The sequence below is a fragment of the Girardinichthys multiradiatus genome, chromosome 3 (genome assembly GCF_021462225.1).
Source record: "Girardinichthys multiradiatus isolate DD_20200921_A chromosome 3, DD_fGirMul_XY1, whole genome shotgun sequence".
In the NCBI taxonomy this organism is placed as follows: Eukaryota; Metazoa; Chordata; class Actinopteri; order Cyprinodontiformes; family Goodeidae; genus Girardinichthys; species Girardinichthys multiradiatus.
The window spans coordinates 35,547,241-35,573,271 of NC_061796.1; the positions used below are offsets into that span (position 1 = coordinate 35,547,241).

At 41.0% G+C, this 26,031-nt stretch overlaps 2 protein-coding genes across 3 annotated transcripts; both read left to right on the forward strand.

Moving 5' to 3' along the window:
• Positions 1-903: 903 nt before the first annotated feature.
• On the forward strand, positions 904-8,709 carry cnr2 (cannabinoid receptor 2). Of its 2 annotated transcripts, none has more exons than XM_047361733.1 (4): positions 904-1,012; positions 6,971-7,010; positions 7,145-7,234; positions 7,311-8,709. In XM_047361733.1, exons 3-4 carry the CDS (start codon positions 7,165-7,167, stop codon positions 8,384-8,386), a joined length of 1,146 nt encoding a protein of 381 aa, XP_047217689.1. In that variant the 5' UTR covers positions 904-1,012; positions 6,971-7,010; positions 7,145-7,164; the 3' UTR covers positions 8,387-8,709. The 2 variants fall into 2 exon arrangements, with proteins under 2 accessions (XP_047217689.1, XP_047217691.1); XM_047361735.1 differs by having other exon boundaries at positions 910-1,012; positions 6,891-7,010.
• Positions 8,710-14,594: 5,885 nt separating this feature from the next.
• On the forward strand, positions 14,595-25,723 carry akirin1 (akirin 1). The gene is made up of 6 exons (XM_047361689.1): positions 14,595-14,729; positions 15,145-15,354; positions 23,105-23,251; positions 24,268-24,396; positions 25,028-25,099; positions 25,190-25,723. Exons 1-6 carry the CDS (start codon positions 14,717-14,719, stop codon positions 25,198-25,200), a joined length of 582 nt encoding a protein of 193 aa, XP_047217645.1. The 5' UTR covers positions 14,595-14,716; the 3' UTR covers positions 25,201-25,723.
• Positions 25,724-26,031: the final 308 nt, after the last annotated feature.

Sequence of the window (26,031 nt, forward strand, 5' to 3'; positions counted from 1 at the left end):
AGGGGGTTTCTCTCAAACACCGTTTGCTCCTACAGGGCTCGGAGAGACAGTCAAGCAATGCTTGTACCTTAATTACCCCCGTTCATGAATGAAAATACCGGAAACACAGACAGTATTTCATTCGTACTTAACTTTGCATATGATCGATGTTTGTATGACATCCTTGGATCCAGTTGAAGAGTTTCTGTCTGTTTGCCAGCAAAGAGACATCAGCGCGCTTTGTCTCCCCTATCCGGTCCCTCTGGAAAGCCGTGTGGAAGAGGGCGGATGTAGCAACTGCTGTGTTTTTATTCGGGCAGTGGCGTCACAGGAAGACCGCAGTTATCCCGTTTCCTGGCTGTGCCGGAAGAAGGTTAATGCATTTTATTTTGAAAGTTCCAGAAATGTCCGTACCGGAGTTTAATGTTGAAATCCATGGCTGTGGGTCCCAACTACCCAACACTACCTTGCAAAGGAAGCTGACTGGATATTAAAGGTTAAAATAACCAAAGGACAATGTTTCCTGAAATGTATGTTTGCTCCTTATAGTGGCTATATAACCGAAATGCTCCTCATCCTACAGATAATAATGCTTAGTCTTTTATGTATTTGCCAAACCACCAATTGTGCTTTTCTATGCTTTTCTGACTATATATCACACCTTCCATCTCTTTTCATTGTTCAATGTTCCTCAAGTGCCCTTCCTCCTTCATATTATATTTAGAACAGAAATGTGATTTTAGTAAATAAGTGAGTGAACAATTTTTTAGATATTTAGTGAATAGTAAATTAAGTGGATTTTCTTAGAGTAATTTTAGTGTAATAGCAGACTTGCGGTGTCACAGAAGAATATTCTCTCTCTCTCTCTCTCTGCACCTCCTTCCTTTCATTTGTGCCACCACAGCCACCCTCCTTATCTTCACTCTCACACGCTCATGTTGCCTATAGTCACATTGGTGTAGTCTTGTCACCATATCTCTGCTGCAGGAAACTAAAATCACTTTAGCATTTTGAAGCAAGTAAAAACAAAAAGGTAAGCTTCTAAAAAGTTATGTTTTTGCAGAATTTAGGTTTTAATTGATATTGAGTTTAAATTGGTATTGTGTGAAAAGGTTTCTTTTTTGTTTTGTTTTCTATATCACAGTAGGATATCTGCTCTTTCTAACTTCAGTTGTCCTGTATTTATTATCTTCCTATGTAGCTTTAAAATAGATATTCTAAGTACTGTTCTTCTCATATAACAATAAAACCATTGCTATTTTGGCATTATAGTTTGTTTTCTTGTCAACAATGGAGTAGCTAAAGCTGACTGTTTTAGCTACACGATGTTTTAGCTGCTAAACCAGCTTTTGTAAGAGTAAGTGGTTCTTACAAGAATCCCCTGTTAGTCAAGATTGTGCCATTAAGAAACAGGTGGTGTAATATCAGCAGTGTTTGGATTAAGAAATAATGTAAGTGATTGGTTCACTACAAGTTGTCTTGACACATTTTCCATTTGTCAAAGCACTAAGCAATTACCGAAAACTTAATAATAAAATAAACACAATAACATCTTAGACTGGGACTTGATTGAATCCATTTCAAATGTTTGATGCAGTCCAAACAATACAATGCAGTTAATCACTGCGTGACTTTCTGTAATGTCATCATATGGCATAAACTTCACTCATAATGTTTAATCTAGGCATACCGGTGAGCCACTCACAGGTAATAAATTTACTAGGACTTGGCTTTTTTACTTAATACTTTTCACAGCACTGTACATCCACAGGTCCCCTAAGGCTTGAGACCCTTTGGTTGTTTTGGAAAGGCCCTGGAAGGAAAGAAAATATTTTAAAATGCAAATTTATTTGAATCATGCAAAAGACCTCTGAATATGTAGTAGAATGAAAGCTGTCCATGTGTTGCATATATTCCCCATTGCTTCACCCCACTTCCTGTCTACCTACTTTAAAATAAAAAGTTAAAAATAAATAATTTTTAACCTATATACATATTTTAAACCTGGAAATATAAAAAATACAGAAAGAATCATAACTTAAAATCAAAACTACTTGAATCTAAACTTAAACTTAAAATTAAAATTGCAATTCGTTGTTTTTTACTCTACCAGGTGATGTGGATTCAAAACAAGCTTACTACAGAAATAACTTTATTTACTGAATACATTTTACAAAACCGGGCTGCACGGTGGTGCAGTTGGTAGCACTGTTGCCTTGCAGCAAGAAGGTCCTGGGTTCAATTCCCGACCGGGGGTCTTTCTGCATGGAGTTTGCATGTACTCCCTGTGCATGCGTGGGTTCTCACCGGGTACTCCGGCTTCCTCCCACAGTCCAAAGACATGCCTGTTAGGTTAATTGGTCTCTCTAAATTGCCCTTAGGTGTATGAATGAGTGTGTGCATGGTTGTTTGTGTGTTGCCCTGCGATGGACTGGCGACCTGTCTGGGGGTGTACCCTGCTTCTTGCCCATAGACTGCTGGAGATAGGCACCAGCTCCCCTGCAACCCACTATGGAATAAGTGGTAGAAAATGACTGACTGACTGACATTTTACAAAACCAAAAAAACACAAGAAAATAATAGAAAGACCAGATGAAAGACATATTTACTCGTCTTCCACTTTATCCGGGACCGGATCGCGGGGGCAGCAGACTCAGCAGAGACACCGAGACATCCCTCTCCCCAGACACCTCCTCCAGCTCCTCTGGGGGGAGCCAAAGGCGTTCCCAGGCCAGCCGAGAGACATGGTCCCCGCAGGGTGTCCTGGGCCGTCCCCTGGGCCTCCTCCCGGTGGGACGTGCCTGGAACACCTCCCGAGGAAGGCGTCCAGGAGGCATCCAATATAGATGCCCGAGCCACCTCATCAGCGGCTCTACTCCGAGCCCCTCATCCTATTTCTAAGGGAGTGCCCGGCCACCCTATGGAGGAAGCTCATTTCAGCCGCTTGTATCCGGGATCTGGTTCTTTCGATCATGACCCAAAGTTCATGGCCATAGGTGAGGGTAGGAACGTAGACCGACCGGTAAATTGAGAGCTTCGCTTTTTGGCTCAGCTCTCTCTTCACCCCATTATTGGGGTCACTGTGCCAGTGTATCTCATGAACAAGACTCCGAGATACTTGAACTCCTCCACTTGAGGCAAGAACTGTCCTCCAACCTGAAGAGGACAAGCCACCCTTTTCCGGTCGAGAACCATGGCCTCGGACTTGGAGGAGCTGATATTTACTCAATATGCAAATATAATGGCATGGAATTTTGATACTCTTTGATACTGACTGATAGCTTTGAACAATAACGGCCTCTGAATGCTAAAAATTTATCAAAACAAGAAAGTGTGTTAAAGGGTTTTCACTGTAATGTGACAAGGTTATTGCAGCTTTTCAAATATTTTTTTCCTGCCTAATCAATATGTTTGTTTTTTCAGTTAATTTGTATGGATACATGTCGCATCAAATGTCTCAAAGATTAGATTTCTTTATCACAAAAACTGGGATTTTTACAAGAATGGGGCTTTTGAACATATCATCAAATTTGATGTAAAAGAAGCAGAAAAAATGGGTAAATGTGAATATTTGTGAAAGCTTGTTAACGACCAAACTGTGAGGGCTAGATGAGTGGGTCAGAGCATCTCCAAAACCTCAGCTCTTGCAGGATGTTCCTGGTCTGCATGGTTCAGCATCTATGAAAAGCAGTCCAAGAGAAACAGTGGCAAACTGGTGTCAGGGTCATGGGTTGTAAAAGCTTTTTATTGCACTTAGGGAGCGAACTCCAACCCTTTAGGCCCAGTATGAGAATACAAAGAGCATCACAATTTAGAGAGTATGAGTCGACTTAGCTGCAGATCAGTCAGGGTGCCCATGCCAACCCATGTCCATTTATGAAATAACCTACAATGAGCATCAGAACTTGACCAAAGAACAATGGAAGAAAGTGGCCTGGTGTGATGACTCGCATTTCTTTCACGTTAGGTGGATGGTCAGGTGTGTCCCTACCTGTGGAACCTTGGGTCCTGCCTTTCATGTGGGAGTTACTTTAACCTACCAAAGCATTGACCATGTACAGACTTGGGCTACAAAGTCTCCAGATCTCGAGCATGTGTGGGATGTGCTGAAAAAATAAGTTAAACACATGCATGCCCCACCTTGAAACTTACAGGATTTAAAAGATCTGCTGCTATTATCTTGGTGGCATGACAGGACTTTTAGGGGTTTAGAAGAGACCAACAACAGAGACACCAACAACAAAGAGACAAATATGACATTATGCAGGCAGTCATAATGTTATGGCTAATTGGTCCATTTATATTTCTGGAGAATGATACTCAGCTTCAACACGGATTATAAAAAGCTTTTGTTGGTGAGACTGCGGTGAGACTGCAGGAACTACAGGTCCTTCTCAAAATATTAGCATATTGTGATAAAGTTCCTTATTTTCCATAATGTAATGATGAAAATTTAACATTCATATAGTTTAGTTTCATTGCACACTAACTGAAATATTTCAGGTCTTTTATTGTCTTAATACGGATGATTTTGGCATACAGCTCATGAAAACCCAAAATTCCTATCTCACAAAATTAGCATATTTCATCCGACCAATAAAAGAAAAGTGTTTTTAATACAAAAAACGTCAGCCTTCAAATAATCATGTACAGTTATGCACTCAATACTTGGTCAGGAATCCTTTGGCAGAAATGACTGCTTCAATGCGGCGTGGCATGGAGGCAATCAGCCTGTGGCACTGCTGAGGTCTTATGGAGGCCCAGGATGCTTTGATAGCAGCCTTTAGCTCATCCAGAGTGTTGGGTCTTGAGTCTCTCAACGTTCTCTTCACAATATCCCACAGATTCTCTATGGGGTTCAGGTCAGGAGAGTTGGCAGGCCAATTGAGCACAGTGATACCATGGTCAGTAAACCATTTACCAGTGGTTTTGGCACTGTGAGCAGGTGCCAGGTCGTGCTGAAATATGAAATCTTCATCTCCATAAAGCTTTTCAGCAGATGGAAGCATGAAGTGCTCCAAAATCTCCTGATAGCTAGCTGCATTGACCCTGCCCTTGATAAAACACAGTGGACCAACACCAGCAGCTGACACGGCACTCCGGACCATCACTGACTGTGGGTACTTGACACTGGACTTCTGGCATTTTGGCATTTCCTTCTCCCCAGTCTTCCTCCAGACTCTGGCACCTTGATTTCTGAATGACAAGCAGAATTTGCTTTCATCTGAAAAAAGTACTTTGGACCACTGAGCAACAGTCCAGTGCTGCTTCTCTGTAGCCCAGGTCTGGGGAATGCGGCACCTGTAGCCCATTTCCTGCACACGCCTGTGCACGGTGGCTCTGGATGTTTCTACTCCAGACTCAGTCCACTGCTTCCACAGGTCCCCCAAGGTCTGGAATCGGCCCTTCTCCACAATCTTCCTCAGGGTCCGGTCACCTCTTCTCGTTGTGCACCGTTTTCTGCCACACTTTTTCCTTCCCACAGACTTCCCACTGAGGTGCCTTGATACAGCACTCTGGGAACAGACTATTCGTTCAGAAATTTATTTCTGTGTCTTACCCTCTTGCTTGAGGGTGTCAATAGTGGCCTTCTGGACAGCAGTCAGGTCGGCAGTCTTACCCATGATTGGGGTTTTGAGTGATGAACCAGGCTGGGAGTTTTAAAGGCCTCAGGAATCTTTTGCAGGTGTTTAGAGTTAACTCGTTGATTCAGATGATTAGGTTCATAGCTCGTTTAGAGACCCTTTTAATGATATGCTAATTTTGTGAGATAGGAATTTTGGGTTTTCATGAGCTGTATGCCAAAATCTTCTGTATTAAGACAATAAAAGACCTGAAATATTTCAGTTAGTGTGCAATGAATCTAAAATATATGAATGTTACATTTTCATCATGACATTATGGAAAATAATGAACTTTATCACAATATGCTAATATTTTGAGAAGGACCAGTACTTCTACAGTGATGTGCTGCTTCCTTCTCAAAATTAGTTCTGGAAGAGGAGGGAACCTTGACCAGCGTATTCTGAAATATTTTTGCAAGAAAGATCAAATCAGTAAAGCGTAAAAATCTGCAAACTGATTTCTGCTATCAAACCAGAAACATATTTGTTAAAGTCTGAGCATAAATAAAAGATCTTTTAAATGTGTTCAGTAGCTTAATTGTGAAACGGAAACCCATGAGAGGTGAATAACAGACACATCTGACACCGCAAGATATTAATAACTTTATGAAAAAAAATATTTCTGATTGGTAAGACACAGAATTCATGAGAAGAAACTCTTTCTCACATTTTGTCAGGTTTAAATAAAAACAATTCATTTAGCATAAACATTAACCTCTATGATTATTCACAATGATTCTATTAGTGTTTTACTTCATCTGCCAGCTGACAAAGTTAGATTATGGTGCTGACTGTACTCATTATGTCTTTTAATTGCATTAAAAAATGTAAATATACAGGGTACTGTATGTTTTTATTTGGTTTCAATTGTGATTGCTGTTCATAAAACCAACATTTCCCAAAAAATTCTAATAATGTCTAAAAATGTATAAAATCACGATTTTGTTTTGTGATCTAAAGAGTTGAAACATTAACCTAACCATTACAGCCAGTCACTCCAGTTGCTTAAACATTAACTAGATAAGTGTATCTAAATATAGCATAAATAAAACAACAAAAGCTACATATATTTGTGATATTATTACAGCAATGAAGGATCAGGATGAAGCTTGTTGAATATATAATTTATACAAAGGCAGGAAAAATAGCTTTGGCACGAAAGGGTTTATAATTCACTTTAATCCAAGATCCAGGCAACTATCTCTCCAATATAATCATCAGTTGACACTGTAATGATCACTGTCTGTTTGCCCTTGCCTCTAAATGAGTTTTTGCCTTCCCACTTAGACGTCGATGCTTCTTTTAAGCTCCAGAATAAATATTGAAAATGGAGGAGAAAACAAGCACATTCCCTTTTTTTTCCACAGGACGTTGCTGGTATCGCCAGCTGAATGTAAAACTCTTGAGGTAAATATTTGTTGTCAAAGAATGATGTTAAACCTTCTGATACTACATATTTGCTACTGATAAAGAAATGTAAAGATATGCAAGGCCTTCCAGCTAATCAACTCTTTGTATGCTTTCACCCTAATACATTGTAGATCAGAGGCCGAGATTTAAGATGGTGGAATTGGAGGGATCAGCTTATTTGTATTTTGCAGATGCCGAAAAGAACGCCTCATCACAAATAGGTATATACAAACACCTTTTGATGCTGTTGTAATTTACTGAGAAGCACCTGTATGTATGTTAATGTTTATCTTCCAGGTAATGGGTCTTGTGAGAGTCTGGAATGCTACATGGTGCTGACAAAGCTGGAGAAGACAGCCATTGGCACCATCTGTTTCCTGACTGGTCCGGTAACACTGATGGAGAACGCTCTCGTGCTTGGGGTTATTGCAACTTCAGTAGTGCTGAGACAGAAGCCCTCCTACTTATTCATTGGCAGCCTTGCTCTGGCGGATTTCTTTGCCAGCTGGTTTTTCACCATGAGTTTCCTGGATTTTCATCTGTTCCACCGGAGTGATGGTCCAACTGCATATCTCTTCAAGTTAGGAGGGGTGACCATGGCCTTCAGTTCCTCAGTTGGGAGCTTACTGCTTACTGCTCTGGACCGATACATCTGCATCCATCAGGCATCCAGCTACAAGGTTCTGCTAACCCGCCAAAGGGCCCTGCTGAGTCTTCTGGTTCTCTGGAGCATCACCATCTTCCTCTCGTCCTGGCCGCTCATGGGCTGGAGGTGTTCTACAGACCTTTCTCCTCCCTGCTCACGCTTGTTCCCCTATATCAGCCGGGGCTACCTAGCCTGCTGGACTACATTTATTCTGGTGCTTCTCGCACTAATTTTGGTGGCCTACTCTCTGATCCTGTGGAAAGCCCACCGTCATGAATCCTCCATGACCAGCCTCCAGGGGGCAGCAGGTACAGGCCAGGCCCGCATGAGGATGGATATCCGGCTGGCTCGCACTTTTGGTTTGATTCTTCTCATACTGGTGGGCAGCTGGCTCCCTGTACTCACCTTCATGCTTGTTGATGTCTCTATAATCCTGACTCATACCCAACAGAGAGCTTTTGCCTTTTGCAGCACCCTCTGCCTTGTCAACTCTGCAGTCAACCCATTGCTTTACGCCCTGCGCTGCAGAGAGTTAAGACTAGCTCTGCTGCAGTCTCTACAAAGGGTGTGTGGCTTTGGGAAGTGTAAGAAATGTACAAAAGACTTAGATCCTGGAATGCACTCTGCAGGAGACAACTGTGCTGAAGTGTCTGATGATGAAAAGCTGAGAGCAAGAACCACTCAACTCGACTCCATCTCTGAAATAGTGAACAATCAGTCAAGTTAAAAAAACACAGTGGACCATTGTAAAAATGAAAAAGCAACTCAAATGGATAAAGAGCTTAATGGAATCGTGTTGCTGGTGAAGGACTGTAAAACCGTTACCATGATATCGTGATTTATGTACGTTTGATTAAGAATGAAAAATACAATAACATTTTTTACTTTAACTTTATGCTAAAAAAGACTGAAGGACTGTTAGTGGCATTTCATTAATCATTGTTTTGTTTTGCATTTAGATAAATGGAGATGCTAACAGCACTTTTAAGGAAATATGCATTCATCCCCCTCTACTTTGATAACCTAAATAAAATCCAGTACAACCAATTACCTTCAGAAGTCACAAAATTAGTCAGTCAAGTCAATCTTTGCACAATTAAAGTTTAGAATCAGGGGGTTTGTGAAGGCTTCAGCAGCTTGCTGTTGAACATAAGTGAGCAAAGAGCATCATGAAAACCAAGAAACTCAAGGTTGAAGTTAAGCAGAAGTTTAAAGCTGGATTAGGCTGTTGTTATTATGTTATCACACTGGAAAGAATATAGAACAACTGTAAAGTACAAACCTACCAAAGCATGGTGTAAACCAAAACTGACAAGTATTAATCAGAGAAGCAGTCAACAGGCTCATATTGTCTTTGGAGGAGCTGAAGAGTTCCTCAGCTCAGGTGGGAGAATAAGTTGACAGGACAATTATTTGTCATGGACTCCCCAGATCTAACATTATGGAAGAGTTGAAAAAATCATAAGAGGTCCAATTTGCGGCTGCACGGTGGTGCAGTTGGTAGCACTGTTGCCTTGCAGCAAGAAGGTCCTGGGTTCAATTCCTGGCCTGGGGTCTTTCTGCATGGAGTTTGCATGTTCTCCCCGTGCATGCGTGGGTTCTCACCGGGTACTCCGGCTTCCTCCCACAGTCCAAAGACATGCCTGTTAGGTTAATTGGTAACTCTAAATTTCCCTTAGGTGTATGAATGAGTGTGTGCATGGTTGTTTGTGTGTTGCCCTGCGATGGACTGGCGACCTGTCCAGGGTGTACCCTGCCTCTCGCCCATAGACTGCTGGAGATAGGCACCAGCTACCCCGTGACCCACTATGGAATAAGTGGTAGAAAATGACTGACTGACTGAGGTCCAATTTGCCACCCAGGCATAAAAGCAAACATTGTGGAAGACAGTGCTATGGTCAGATGAGACAAAATGTAACTTTTTGACCATTGTATAAAATGATGGCAGAAGACTAACAATACAACCACCATGAACACACTATCCCCACTGTGAAACATGGCGGTAATATCGTGCTGTGGGAACGGTTTGCGTTCAGCAGCCACAGGGAAACTGGCACTAAATTACATTCAATACAGGGCAATCTTCGAAGAAAACCTGTTGGAAGCTTGAGACTGGGATTGAAGTTGAGGTTTCCAGCAGTATAAAGACTCAAATCATACAGCCAGATCCATGCAACAGTTTAGATGAAACCAGACTTATGTATTTGCACTCCACTTTTGTTTTTATTAATATTTGGCAAGGAAGCTATGTATAGGGGACAGCAAACATTTGGAAGAAGATGATCTGGTCAGACAAGGGAAATTGAACTGCTTTGGCCTTCATGCAAAATGTGATGTATGGCAGAAAACTAACACTGTGCAACACAGTGATGCACGCTGGTGACAACATCTTGCTATGGGAGTACTTTTTTCAGCAGGGATCCAAAAGCTAATAGAAGCTGATGAGGAAGTGGATAGACCTAAAGACAGGGAAATCCTTTTGTTACATTTCATAATAGACATGACAAAAGTTAATCACAATGTTCTTAAAGGACAGCCTTAACTGTTGTCTAACAGGTGTCTTATTTATATGATTATAAAATTTACTGTAAACAGTTGCAAATGAGAAAATATATATATTTTTCTGAATTTTGGATTAAAATTAGAATTCACAGGATGGCACAAAAACGGTTCAGATGGAAATATTGTAAATAGTTCTTCAAAAACAAAGTAAAACACTTTGTGTGTGTTAGTATGTGTTATGATCCTTCCTATAACTTAAACCTATTTAGGCACAACGGAACCCTCAGTGGAATGTGACCTTTTTTTATTAAGCATTTGCCGAAGAACACAGGCAGATCAAAGCGCACATACACCACACTTGGTGTTCTTCCACTATGTACACGAACTAGTACCACTGAACATTGTTTTGCCACTGCTAAATACATAACAGTATGTATTTACCTTTGGCTTTTAGTCTGAATCCCATTTCACCACCTGCGCCTCATTATTTGCAGAAACCTTACATTTCTAAGGGGTGGGGCATGTTTTTGTGTTAGAGCAAGAGATGAACGCTCATAACTTTCAAGCTTTTGCCTTGAAAAGTTTTTAAAATGTAAATATTTTCTCAGTTTTTGTATTCTTAATGGCACAGTAACCATTGGAAGGCCTAGTTTGAGGACTGAAGGCAAATTATGAATGGTATGGCTCTTACATTTTCTTAATAAGCAGAACTATAGAGAAAAATATTTCAAATTTAAAATATTTTACCAGCACAACCATTAAAATGTGTCTTTTGATTCTTGTGCATTTTATTTTTTTTATACTTATCCACAAAAAAATAGCATAATCTCTTTGTTTATAACACACTACATGAACATAAACACAAAAAACACTGCATTGACTGTATTACATTTGTCTTTCTAATTAGTTTGTTCCTCCTTAACAAGCCAAAAAATCTTGGCTGATGTCTGCAGCAGGGCTGAAACCATTTACACAACATGACATATTAGGTCACAAATGTTCATGTAAATAAACAGGAGAAATATGATCAAAAAATGGGACCCATAAGTGTCCCAGAAATGTTGTGCGATTCAAACTGATTTCTTTAACACCCATTTGAAACTCAGCCAACACCTATACAGGTCCTTCTCAAAATATTAGCATATTGTGATAAAGTTAATTATTTTCCATAATGTAATGATGAAAATTTAACATTCATATATTTTAGATTCATTGCACACTAACTGAAATATTTCAGGTCTTTTATTGTCTTAATACGGATGATTTTGGCATACAGCTCATGAAAACCCAAAATTCCTATCTCACAAAATTAGCATATTTCATCCGACCAATAAAAGAAAAGTGTTTTTAATACAAAAAACGTCAACCTTCAAATAATCATGTACAGTTATGCACTCAATACTTGGTCGGGAATCCTTTTGCAGAAATGACTGCTTCAATGCGGCGTGGCATGGAGGCAATCAGCCTGTGGCACTGCTGAAGTCTTATGGAGGCCCAGGATGCTTCGATAGCGGCCATTAGCTCATTCCGGGTTGTTGGGTCTTGAGTCTCTCAACGTTCTCTTCACAATATCCCACAGATTCTCTATGGGGTTCAGATCAGGAGAGTTGGCAGGCCAATTGAGCACAGTGATACCATGGTCAGTAAACCATTTACCAGTGGTTTTGGCACTGTGAGCAGGTGCCAGGTCGTGCTGAAAAATGAAATCTTCATCTCCATAAAGCTTTTCAGCAGATGGAAGCATGAAGTGCTCCAAAATCTCCTGATAGCTAGCTGCATTGACCCTGCCCTTGATAAAACACAGTGGACCAACACCAGCAGCTGACACGGCACCCCAGACCATCACTGACTGTGGGTACTTGACACTGGACTTCTGGCATTTCCTTCTCCCCAGTCTTCCTCCAGACTCTGGCACCTTGATTTCCGAATGACATGCAGAATTTGCTTTCATCCGAAAAAAGTACTTTGGACCACTGAGCAACAGTCCAGTGCTGCTTCTCTGTAGCCCAGGTCAGGCGCTTCTGCCGCTGTTTCTGGTTCAAAAGTGGCTTGACCTGGGGAATGCGGCACCTGTAGCCCATTTCCTGCACACGCCTGTGCACGGTAGCTCTGGATGTTTCTACTCCAGACTCAGTCCACTGCTTCCGCAGGTCCCCCAAGGTCTGGAATCGGCCCTTCTCCACAATCTTCCTCAGGGTCCGGTCACCTCTTCTCGTTGTGCAGCGTTTTCTGCCACACTTTTTCCTTCCCACAGACTTCCCACTGAGGTGCCTTGATACAGCACTCTGGGAACAGCCTATTCGTACAGAAATTTATTTCTGTGTCTTACCCTCTTGCTTGAGGGTGTCAATAGTGGCCTTCTGGACAACAGTCAGGTCGGCAGTCTTACCCATGATTAGGGTTTTGAGTGATGAACCAGGCTGGGAGTTTTAAAGGCCTCAGGAATCTTTTGCAGGTGTTTAGAGTTAACTCGTTGATTCAGATGATTAGGTTCATAGCTCGTTTAGAGACCCTTTTAATGATATGCTAATTTTGTGAGATAGGAATTTTGGGTTTTCATGAGCTGTATGCCAAAATCATCCGTATTAAGACAATAAAAGACCTGAAATATTTCAGTTAGTGTGCAATGAATCTAAAATATATGAATGTTAAATTTTCATCATGACATTATGGAAAATAAGGAACTTTATCACAATATGCTAATATTTTGAGAAGGACCTGTATAGTGCAACCAACGTTTTATGCCAATGTAGGCAGTATTTAGTCAACCTATGTGGGTCTAGAAACAAGAGGCCTTTGGTGAGCTCAGGTTCATTTAGTAGCCTACCTGGTCACCCTGAGCAACACATTTGATAGCTTCCACTAAAACAGTAAGACAAAAAAATTTATTTGTTTATCAAACATTCTATTTTTGAATTGAAATATTGTTAACTCCTTATTTTTTTATTTGTATGCGGCTTTTTAGAGTGGTTAAAATTCTATTTTGTATTTAGTTTAGTTTGTATGTTATTTCAGAATTCTTCTAATCTCTGTATTAAAATATTTAAAAACCGTAAAGACTTTTACAATACATTTAAATCTCACATTTACTATGTTTTAATCCTTTTCCCATTCAGACAGAACACACACTGATACTACAGGGGTTGGACAATGAAACTGAAACACCTGGTTTTATACCACAATAATTTATTAGTATGGTGTAGGGCCTCCTTTTGCGACCAAGACAGCGTCAATTCTTCTTGGGAATGACATATACAAGTCCTGCACAGTGGTCAGAGGGATTTTAAGCCATTCTTCTTGCAGGATAGTGGCCAGGTCACTACGTGATACTGGTGGAGGAAAACGTTTCCTGACTCACTCCTCCAAAACACCCCAAAGTGGCTCAATAATATTTAGATCTGGTGACTGTGCAGGCCATGGGAGATGTTCAACTTCACTTTCATGTTCATCAAACCAATCTTTCACCAGTCTTGCTGTGTGTATTGATGCATTGTCATCCTGATACACGGCACCGCCTCCAGGATACAATGTTTGAACCATTGGATGCACATGGTCCTCAAGAATGGTTCGGTAGTCCTTGGCAGTGATGCGCCCATCTAGCACAAGTATTGGGCCAAGGGAATGCCATGATATGGCAACCCAAACCATCACTGATCCACCCCCATGCTTCACTCTGGGCATGCAACAGTCTGGGTAGTACGCTTCTTTGGGGCTTCTCCACACCGTAACTCTCCCGGATGTGGGGAAAACAGTAAAGGTGGACTCATCAGAGAACAATACAGGTTTCACATTGTCCACAGCCCAAGATTTGCGCTCCTTGCACCACTGAAACCGACATTTGGCATTGGCATGAGTGACCAAAGGTTTGGCTATAGCAGCCCGGCCGTGTATATTGACCCTGTGGAGCTCCCAACGGACAGTTCTGGTGGAAACAGGAGAGTTGAGGTGCACATATAATTCTGCCGTGATTTGGGCAGCCGTGGTTTTATGTTTTTTGGATACAATCCAGGTTGGCACCCGAACATCCCTTTCAGACAGCTTCCTCTTGCGTCCACAGTTAATCCTGTTGGATGTGGTTCGTCCTTCTTGGTGGTATGCTGACATTACCCTGGATACCGTGGCTCTTGATACATCACAAAGACTTGCTGTCTTGGTCACAGATGCGCCAGCAAGACGTGCACCAACAATTTGTCCTCTTTTGAACTCTGGTATGTCACCCATAATGTTGTGTGCATTTCAAAATTATGAGCAAAACTGTGCTCTTACCCTGCTAATTGAACCTTCACACTCTGCTCTTACTGGTGCAATGTGCAATCAATGAAGACTGGCTACCAGGCTGGTCCAATTTAGCCATGAAACCTCCCACACTAAAATGACAGGTGTTTCAGTTTCATTGTCCAACCCCTGTATGTTATAATACACGCTATATATTTGCCCACCACAAATGCAGCTTTTCCCGATTCTGTAGCAATAGTCTCGTTTAATTCCCAATTAATACTAAGGTATCTAATTTTAACGTTTCTTTTTTTCCTTCATCACCTCCACCAGACGTCTCATGAACCCTGGATGTAAGTTCAACTGGAAGGAATCAATAACAATACCAGGGGCATAATGATCGGATGTTAATAAAATAAAAAAGCGATGAAAAGAAATACAATTACAATTTTATTGAGGGGTGCGATTAAACATTGTATTTAAAACATGTGTAGAAAACAATTATGAACTAGATCTGTTAATATTATTAAATAAAAATTATACAGAATTGAAACGCCACCTCTTTTCATATAGTGGTATGATCCGTCATTGTGACGGTTTAAAAATTCAGCAGGCACTGTCGGCTGTTACTACTCCGAACAGAAAATCCGTTGTAGTGGAGAGGAAGAAAGACGAACCAGAAATTCGAGGAAACGTTTAAAAGGCAGCGTTAAACACCATCACTGCGGGTGTTTTTCTCTCCACTGCTACTCTACCGGTTTGTTTTAGCTAACATGGCTTGCGGCGCGACGTTAAAGCGGTCGATGGAGTTTGAGGCCCTCCTCAGTCCCCAGTCTCCCAAGAGGAGAAGGTGCAACCCACTACAGGGGACTCCCAGCACTCCTTCCCCGCAAAGATGCAACCTCCGTACCCCGGTGGACAGCCCGGGCCACTCGATGTCTCCTCAGCCTATCGGAGGCGAACACAGACTCACTCCAGGTATGCATTTCTATCAAATTTGACATTTTTCTGCGTTTCAGAGTGGGTGTCATGGGGGAGGGGGTTTGGGTGGAGTGGAAGAACCAGAATGGGGGTTGGAGGCTAAACGTTAGCCGGCCTCGGCTAATGTCAGGAAGGGGAATGTCGTCGCTAAGGGACGCTTGCATATGGTTGTATTGCAGGTTAAACTCATCGGTTTAAGAGTAAAAGTGATTTTATAGTCCTTGGTTATTGGCGTCTTGCCAGCTCCTAATACTCGCTTGTGTTAGCTTGTTCTGGCTAGTGTTGACCTGTTCAAGTAAATAATGGCTATTACTGCGTTTGAAATCCTGTGATACAAGACAACTGCATTATTTACCTTCATTGCAATCTTAATGCGATTTATTTAAAGTGACTGCCTATGTTTTAACACCCAAATATCTAATCTGTTGGGGCACGAAACGGGCAAATTGCATCACAGGAGCAGCCATATCAGTACGGTAGGTATGTTGGGAAATTCAGAGGTTTTTTTGTTCTGTTTTTAAGAAATGGATTTGCTGCATTTCAATGAAATTTGTTTTTGCAAACCTGCTTAATAAGTCTGCTCGTGAAACAGGTTTATTTTTTATTTTTAATGACTTGAAAACAAAACATAATTTTAGCCTTATCTAGAACCAGCGCCCGTAGGAGGTGAAAAATAGCTAGTTAAAAAAGTTATATTACAAATATTATAACGAGTACAAGGTATGGAATAAAATATTTTGTAATTCATATAAGCCCATGTTTCATATAATGATGATCTTAATAAACACAATACATTTAATCCACTAAGGCTTGCAGAACCCTGTGACAAAGAATTTAAAATAAAATAACTTTTAGATTATACCCAAATCATTTATGTATCGTTAAAAATCTAGAGTGGGTGTTTTTAAAGTAAAAAAGTCCTTCTTTATGCCTGTCAGTTTACATTGAAACCTTTTTTTTTACAAGTTGTTTCAAAAATGTTATAAGTTATTGTCTAACTGTCGAGTAACATCAATGAGCTAAGTCTAGTTTCTTGGAGAGTGAATTTTTTTTCACAATTCAAACCGAGAATGGAGAACATTCTGTCTGAAAACAAAGACATTTAGCCTGCATTCATTTTCAAATTAAACATTGTTTATATTTTTGCAATATAACTATGTCAAACTAAACATTTCCTGATGGGGGATAGGGAAAAGTTTGTCACAATATTACGATGGTAAAAAGTATTTAAAAATACATCATTGTTTTTATGCAATAATTGCATTCAATTAAAAAATATATGTAGACATAGTGTATTGATGATTTCATAGTACTAACATTGGACAAATAGTTTAAACAGTGGCAATATCAATCCCAAGTCAGTCATTATTATTATTATTATTATTATTATTATTATTATTATTACAGGGTGAACTTGCCCATCCCTCGTGCTCTTTATCAAGTCTATTGATTTGTAGTTTGTATGTGCTTCAAGAAATTCTCAAAACTGCAACCTGCAATAGCAAATGAAACATTGTATTAAGGGGACTGCACAGCCACCAGTGTAATCACCCGTCAAGCAATTGGAGCTCAAATGGGAGCAGCAGATTAACAGATGGTAACATACCCACTTTAACACATAACAACCATATATGCTCGGTCCCAAAAAGACAAATGGCATCACAGCACATCATTGCAGTTTGTCAATTAAGAGCTGCCTGAGTAATGTTCCTTGGCTTCACTGCTACCATTGTCTTCCATTTAAGTGGGGGTTTACTATTATGTACCACAGCCATTTCTTTCCACAGAGCTGGAATGCATTGTTCGTTTCCCTTTTTATGTCTATTGCCCGTTTTCTCCCACTGGCAACTACATTGTGAAAGTGTTGGATGGGTGCATGGTGCACAAGTTGACACCAGATAATTAGCTGGAGATCTGCACTGCAATTCAGAGGATTATTATGTGTTAGTGAGATCTGGCAGCAGTAAGGCCAAATGCTTGTTATTTTTGAATTCAAATAAGATATTGCTGGATGAATTTTCTCATCTTGCAATTGAATATCAATGAGATGGTTTTTGCCCTGTGTTATTAGAAAGCAAATGGTTTTTGGATAAAATAAAGAGGAAGTTTATATTTGATGTAAGTTCACTTTCCTCATCATTTGACATTTGCAGGCTTCTATTTTTGTTTGGAGCAGTGATGTATATGGATTAATTTGTCCTTTAGTCCATTTCGTACCCATGCATTTTCATTTTGTCCTTGTGAACAAACTGTTTTGTACCCATAAACCTTAAACCATAAAATTTTATTCTACTTTTGAATTTTCTTAAAATATGGAGATAACGCATCAGAAAATACTAAAATCTCAGGTATAATTTAATTGTGCAATTTCTGAAAAAGATTATTCTGCATTTGCATTTATTTTGGTTCTGATCCATTTTCGGGACAGTTGACTCTAATCCAACCAAAGTAACTCTAAGCTACCCACCGCTAGTAGATATTATTTATTAGAACTGTAAAACCACATTTTGATAATGACTTGAATATAGAAATTATCTTTAAATCTGTTGTCAGAACGGGTACAGACTGCTCCCTTAGCAGTACTCTTGGTCATTTTGAAGCCTCTTCTGGCTGGCCACACCATTTTGTAACAGAAAAAGTTTAATGTAAATCAACCAAAATTACAAAGGTGTGAAGTAGTGAAATGACCAGAACCATTTTTGTTTCAAGGAGTTTTGAAATCACCCCAGCTCCTCTTTAACCTCTGTTTTGTTGGTGTTTATGGTAGAACATTACATGTTGACAACATTGATTCACCTGGGAACTGAGTGAAATAAATGTTCAGCGTCCCTAAGTGGAACTGTTGAGATCAACAGTTTAGACTTTGGTTTCAGAAAATATCCAGGACATTTCTATGTATCCTGGAACTGCTTATGCAGATTACTTTCAGTCTGTTTTGCACATGTAGGTTTACCACTTTTAACCTTTTTTAAGAAACCATAGGTTTTAGGTTTCATTTAACCCTGTTAAATTGAACTGGAGTACGAATTCGTCGAGGTTGAAGCCATGTGAAGTGCCTTTCATCATGGGAGTGCTGCTGTAAACCTACATTTCTGATGTGTTTTGTCAAGTGAGAGCTGTTTTGCCTTTCTTAAAAGGTCAGCTGTCCTACCTCCCACCCTGCTCTCCTCACACAAGATTTCCAGTTAGGTTTACTTGTTAAGAAGAAACTTGTACCTGGAGGTGTAATACAACAGTTATGACATCCTCTGTCAGTATTATGTATAGTACTATTTTTCATTACTTTGTGTACAAAAGTCATCCTGATGGACCTGTTCAAATGACTATGCTCTTACAACCTGTTAACAGTACTCGCACTTGTTGTCTTCCGCTTCTAGCAGGGGCAGAAGACACAGTAGAGAAACCCAGACGTCCCTCTCCCCAGACACCTCCTCCAGCTCCTCCGGGGGGAGCCCAAGGTGTTCCCGGGCCAGCCGAGAGATATAGTACCTCCAGCGTGTCCTGGGCCATTCCTTGGGCCTTCTCCCGGTGGGACGTGCCTGGAAGACATCCAGAGGAAGGCATCCAGGAGGCATCTGGTATAGATGCCTGAGCCACCTCAACTAGCTCCTCTCAATATGGAGGAGCAGCGGCTCTATTCCGAGCTCTTCCCGGATGGCCGAGCTCCTTACCCTATGTCTAAGGGAGTGCCCGGCCACTTTACCAAGGAAGCTCATGTCAGCCTCTTGTATCCGGGATCTTGTTCTTTCGGTCATGACCCAAAGTTCATGGCCGTAGGTGAGGGTAGGAACGTAGACCCAAAGGTAAATCGAGAGCTTCACTTTTCAGCTCGGCTCTCTCTTCACCACAACGGACCGGTGAACACACAGCATCCCCGTTAATGCGGCAGCCGCATCGATCCATCCGTTGGTCTCCTGCTTCATTCACCCCTCATTTGTGAACAAGACCCCAAGATACTGGAACTCTTCCACTTAAGGCAGGAACTCTCCTCCAACCGGAAGAGGACAACCCTTTTCCGGTTGAGAACCATGGCCTTGGACTTGGAGGAGCTGATCTTCATCCCAGCCGCTTCACACTCTGTTGCGAACAGCCCCAGTGCATTCTGTAGGTCTTGGCTAGAAGGGGTCAGCAGGACCACGTCATCTGCAAAAAGAAGAGACGAAATCCACTGGTCCCCAAACCAGACCCCATCTGGCCCTAAAAATTCTCTCCATAAAAGTTATGAACAGGACCGGGTGACAAAGGGCAGCCCTGCCAGAGACCAACATGCACTCTGCTTCCACCAGGGGAATGCATGACGGCAGGATTGAGGAGATCCTTGAAATACTCCTTCCACCGCCTGATAATGTCCCATGTTGAGGTCGGCAGCTCCCTAACCCCACTGTACACACTGTTGGCGAAGCACTGAATCGCTATGAGGCCAACCGGTTCTGGGATTGCCACCATGACCGGCACCGCCGACCTTACGGCCACAGCTACGGGCAGCAGCGCGACAATGGATGTGGAGAACATTTTCCACTCAGACTCTATGTGTCCAACCTCCACCGGAATCTGGTCAAAGCTTTCCCAGAGGTCGAAGTTGAATACATCCCTGGCTGAGGGCTCTGCCAGACATTCACAGCAGACATCACTATGTGCTTGGGCCTGCTAAGTCTGTCAGGCTTTCTCCTCTTCCAGCAGATCCAACTCACCACCAGGTGGTGATCAGTGGACAGCTCATCCCTCTCTTCACCTGAGTGTCCAAAACATACGGCCAAAGGTCTGAAGACATCAACCTCCTGCCTATGGTGTCCTGGTACCAAAGGCACTGATAAACACCCCTATGCTTGAACATGGTGTTCATTATGTTTCTAGCACAGAAGTCCAATAATGAAACACCACTCGGATTCAGCTTGGGGAGGCCATTCCTCCCGATCGCCCTCTCATCCACTGCGGTAAACCCCAACACGAGACGGCTGAGCCGGGGGGCAACAAACAAACCCACCCCAGCTCGCCACCTCTCCTTGCAGACCACTCCAGAGTAGAAGAGAGTCCAGCCTCTGGAGGTGATGGATTCAAGAGCCAATGCTGTGCGTAAAGGTGACAGCGTCTATTTCTAGTCGTTCTCCCGACTTCCCGCACAATCTTAGGCTCCTTGCCCCCCAGCGAGGTGACATTCCACGTCCCTAGAGCCAGTCTAAGCATCCGGGATCAGGCTGCCGAGGTCTCCACCTTCATCCACCGCCCGTTCCTCTTTGCACCGGTCCCTAACCCATCGTGCCAATGTTGGTGATTCCACATCTGAAGAGGGATGTAACTTTTTAACAATATATGCTGTAACTTTTCTGTTTCACTCTTCAATTTGTTGCACCGTCTTTCCTTTGGACGTTATGGTGAATGATTAAACACATCGGAGTCTGGTCCACTGCCTGGCTAATGTTAGCAACTTCAGGTTGTTTGTCCATCAAAAAAAAAAAAATACATGGACTGACATTAGCTGGGAGTTTGCATTTCAGTTGACCCATTTTTGAAGTTGAGTTTAACATGTTACCTGCCTTAATGTTGGTATAAGATGTGTTTTTTACTTGTCTGATTCTGACTGCAGTGCTAGACTGAGTGTTTGAGCTGGAGGAAGGCCAGCGCAGCGTGTCAAAGATGGGTCACTATGTTACTTCTACACCATGAATCTGGAGGTGTTTGGTTGTGCACCCTCCTTTACATCATATCTTTTTGCAAGTGTTGCACTGAGCCGAGTGGTAATTGTGTTTTATTAAAGTTAAGCCACACTTTTGATCCCCCGCTACACATTGTCCATGGTTGCGCAGACACTTCCTGCGGACTCTTCTTCGTTGGTGTTCAGTGGCGGCTTCTTCCAGTTGGCTGACTAGGAATTGAAATTTTAAAATTTGAATGATTCTGGGAGTACTGAAATGTTTGTTCCCGGTTCCAATCAAATCTCAAGACTCTATTCTCAACCCTATTAATTACACCCTGTCATTGTAAGACTTGATTCAAGCTCATGTCACCTAATAATTCAGAAGACCAATCAGACTTGTTGTGGTCATTTGTACTTAAGGCAGCACAGTATATCATAAATACATATTCATTGCAGTATTACTGTGTACAATATTCATATTGCAAACCTATATAGAGTGCAATAATTGTTGCTACAGAGTCTCACTGCAGGAGATCTTGACACCGGACACCTATGATATGGACCACAATGATAACGGTCACAGAGTGTAGCAATAGAGGAAATTGGCTTATATCGCAACCGATCGTCATATTATTTACCAGTAGCATTACCATCGCAGGATTTTCTAATATCTTGCCGCCCAATTTGCAATGCACACATGAAATGTCATTTGATTGATAACTGGAATATTTAAGGCAAACAGCCATTGTTTTGTTGTTCTCACACTTATTTAGGTGTGTTTTGACAATTATATAGGTAGGGTATTGGATTACCAATATTTTTTTTACCAATGGTAATAAAGAGAAACCTTTTAACAACTGATAAATGATCCTAGCAAATAGAAGCTTTTACGATGTGGAGAAAAGCTTGAGCAACGTTTTAGCTTATGAGCGGGTTGCAGGGATGACATGACGACTTACTGTCTCTCTCCACCCAAGATAAATGAGGCACTGCCCAACCAGATAGAGGTGCACTGTGTACACACACATCACATAAAGTTCCTCTTCTGCATTTGGTTTATCGGCTGTGTTTGAGGCAGTGTTGTTGTTTTAGTCATTTTTGTAGGAGGGGTGTGTGTGAGGGAGAGAAGATTTATTAACGTTGCATATATTTTCAGCATTTTAAATTTATATTCAGGTTAATAGTTGTTGTTTCACAGATTTATAATGCTGCATTTATACTGATTTGTTTTCTCACTTTTATAAACATTTTTGTATCCACTTTTTAAATAGTTACAAAACCGCATCCAATACAAACCCCACAGCTTTGCTTTTAATTAATTATTTTTTATGAAAAACGGGTGAAGAACTACGTCTTTCTCAGATCTTCTCTGTCCTTGTAAAGAAACAATTGTATGTAAACCTTTCCTAAAGACTGCTGGAGATAGGCACCAGCTCCCCCGTGACCCACTATGGAATAAGTGGTAGAAAATGACTGACTGACTGACATTTCCTAAAGAGCACATTTTTACTTGTCCACCCTCCTCAAAGGGAATCGTGTTGCAGCTTAGCATTCATGCCAGCTGTAGGTCAAAATAACATTTGAAAGTTTAGTAAGAGAAGTGAAAATGACACAGTCACAAGATCATAAAGTATGTTTTAGGTCAGCTGTTTGTTAGTTTCAGCCGTTCTAGCGGTTGAAATTACAGTATTTAATCTAAAACACCGCTTCCTGTCAGTAAATGTATTGTTTTTTAGAGAACACAGGAAGTGGGCACTGTTGTAGTTTGTCTGAAGTAGGTCGCACGATTGTGCTTTCCTGTAATAGTTTTGTTTTCTCTGGATAACTGCTAGCATTATATAAACGTGCTTTCTTGATTAACTAAAAGAATTGGCCTCAAAGATTGAATTCAGTTTTATTTACATAGCGCAACACATGTCGTCTCAAGATTAGACTAATGGTGTAACTCCTGGAAGATGTAGCGTTCTTAAATTCCATTTTACACAAACTTCTGAGCTTGGAACACCTCAGGAGATCGTTCAGGATGCTTTTAGGTGACGTTGCTCTAGTTTCCATGAATATATATATATTTTTTTGCCCATTTTTAACTTTGTTCCTGTTGACTTTCTCAAGAGCAAATCTTCCAGAACCTCCGTCAGGAGTACAGCCGCATCCAGAGGCGACGGCAGCTGGAGGGGGCCTTCAACCAGACCGAGGCCTGCAGCCCCAATGACACTCCTAGCCCCAGTTCCTCACTTAATGCTCCCAGCTCCCCACCTGGTAAGACATGCAGCCAATAACTGACTTAACCGGGATAATTACTTTTAAATTACAAGTAATATAATCCCTAAAAGTATAACTTTTGGTATTATTGAAAGAATTGTGAAGGGGGGGTAGATATTGAAGTACCTAAAGATTCAAACTTGTGGCAAGTATTTACTTTCATATATGATTTTACAGCTTTGTGTGAAAGTATTTTGGGTACCTCAAAATCTTTAGTTTTCCTACACATACTTAGAATTATTAAAGAAAATCTCTGCCTATGAGCAAGACATTTATTCTTATAAAAGGTTATAAACTGGTCGTGTTGATCTGAAATTGTTCTTCTAAACAGCCTGGGAGATATAGTTTAACACATCTTCATTTTGATGTATTTACACACTCGTCTTGGGAGGTGGTAGTTTTAGTAAGTGTTAAAGGCCTCACAGGTCTTAGAAAAAATGTACTAAGACTCACAGAAAAGGCTTTAACTACTTATTTTAGCACTATAGGAGAAAAAATGTTGTGGTACACAAATTTAAAATGAGGATATGTTGATTTATAGTCTGTGGGCTAGATTTGGCTAATTGCATTGTGCCAAAGTTACTGGAAGTTAAACAGTTAAAAGCATAAAAGCCAGTAAATGTGTGAGATGTAATTTAAGCCTCTGGTGTCCAGGCCCCTGAGCAGGGTAGACTTATATTTCATCATGACAGAGCCGTTTCTTAGCCCAGCCTCGTTCTGGCTCTGAGGTGCTGCCATCCACCACTGTGATTTACTTACATTTTGGTCTACCTGGCTCGCAGCAAACCTCAAAGACCGCAAAGTGATAAATTGCAAAGTTAATGCTGGCTCCAGTTTCAGAGTGACCGAGGCATTGAGATAGTGCTGCATGTCTCTTGTGTTAAACAGAAAGAAAAGCTCTTAACTTGCACCTGACTCAACACTAATCCTTGCATCCCATTTCTGACTTACTGCAACAATGAAGACCTAAAGGCTGAAATCTTTTTATGGTTGATATCTGTTGTCTTTCACAGGTGCCTCAAGAAAGGACCAACCCTCGTTCACACTGAGACAGGTCAGCTGCCTGTGTGAGCGCCTGCTCAAAGACCACGAGGAGAAGATCCGGGAGGAGTACGAACAGATCCTTAACACAAAACTCGCAGGTAAAAATCATGAATCGTGTTTGACAGTAAATTAAGATGCTGTCAGAGGTCCGTTTTAGCTGACATTGCAAATAAAGTGGCAGAGAACAACACGTAGTGTGTGATTGGGCAGTGGAAAGAAAACGGATAAAAGGTTTTCAGATGACTTGTTTCACAAGTAGAAAAATCTGAGACATCTAGATGAAATCCAGTGTAACCTAAAGTCACCTGTTTGGTAAGCTGTAATTTACAGGTGTATTTGTGGTAAAAATATTGACTCGGAGGGTCCGAATACAGATGCTTTACACAGTTTTCATATTTAAAAGAAAACAAAAACAATTTCCTCTTACTTGATGTTGCTCTAATGAATAAATTGCATTGTAGTTTGTGGTAGTAACATGACAAAATGTAAAAACAAAATTCAAGTGGTTTGAATAGTTTTACTAGGTACTGTAGTCACTTTAAAAGAACAGCATTTTTAAACAGGTCAGGCACATCACATATTGGCTATAAACACCTGTTAGTCAGGTGTTTTGGCTTTAGGAGATTAAGGCAAGCCGATAGCTATAAAATACTTGCATACTAGCTCTACATCTCTTAAAATTACTTTCTTTTTGTGTCTTACATAAACTCCTTTTATCTGTGTTTCCAGAACAATATGAATCTTTTGTGAAATTCACGCAAGACCAGATCATGCGAAGATACGGAGCCCGGCCTGCAAGTTGTGAGTAACGTTTCCTTTACAGAGTTTCTGTGGTGCATCATTCTTCCTGACGCTGCTGATCTCATGTGATTTATTTTTTATCTGTTTCAGATGTCTCCTGAGCTCACATCAGTGTGATCCTGGCTTCCTCTCACATGATGGCTGCTCTTCTTCTGCCTCTTTATTATTGATTTTAAATTTTATTTCCCCCACCACTCCCTCCCCTTTCCTTCTCCACTCTCAGTTTGGGTGCCATGGGTTTTCCAGTTTTTAATCCAAAAATTAGTTTCCTACTTTAAAACTATTGCTGCTGGCCAAATAATTAGAACTCTGTATGAAGCCTGCTTTTTTTCATCCCTTTTTTTTTTCTCCACCTTTTTGCTGTTAACATCCTTTTACCAGACATCCTGGGGAAAAAAGCAGATGTTTGTAAAACAAAAATCTTTTGCTGGCACTGTAGAAAAAGCTTTATTGGCTTGTGTGATTATGCTGTATAACCTCCCAGCAGCTATATTTAATGCTTCTCACCATGTTCCACTTTTCTCTTTCTGGCCCACCTCACCTCCCTACTCACAACTCTTTTCCCTGAGAATGTGGATTTTTCTCCCTTTTAAAGAAAAACAATAAAAGTTCTGTGATTTAAAATTTGTTGTACTGGATTTATTTTTTTTAGTTAAATTCCATCAGCTGTCTTTTTTTCAGTATTTTATTCTAATACTTAATTTTCTTTGCTCTATAAGTAGCTTCTTGGTTTCAGATGAGCACAGGACTAAAGCAATTGTTTTTGTGACCCAATTGTTTAGCATTAAAAAGCTGCAACAAACATAATAAAAACGGCGAGGCGGCCTGGGGCCTAAATTGGTTTCAGTAAAGGGGAAAAAAGAATTGATAAGCCACGATAGATGGAGTCCTATCACCTGTGGAGGTAAATCTCTTGGTTGATGGGAGTAGAT

Coding starts and splice junctions, on each gene's coding strand:
- cnr2 (XM_047361733.1), top strand. CDS start 7,165: ATGGTGGAATTGGAGGGATCAGCTTATTTGTATTTTGCAGATGCCGAA. Junction 7,235..7,310: donor GAACGCCTCATCACAAATAG/GTATATACAAAC, acceptor TTTATCTTCCAG/GTAATGGGTCTTGTGAGAGT.
- akirin1 (XM_047361689.1), top strand. Junction 15,355..23,104: donor CGAACACAGACTCACTCCAG/GTATGCATTTCT, acceptor GACTTTCTCAAG/AGCAAATCTTCCAGAACCTC. Junction 24,397..25,027: donor CCTTAACACAAAACTCGCAG/GTAAAAATCATG, acceptor CTGTGTTTCCAG/AACAATATGAATCTTTTGTG.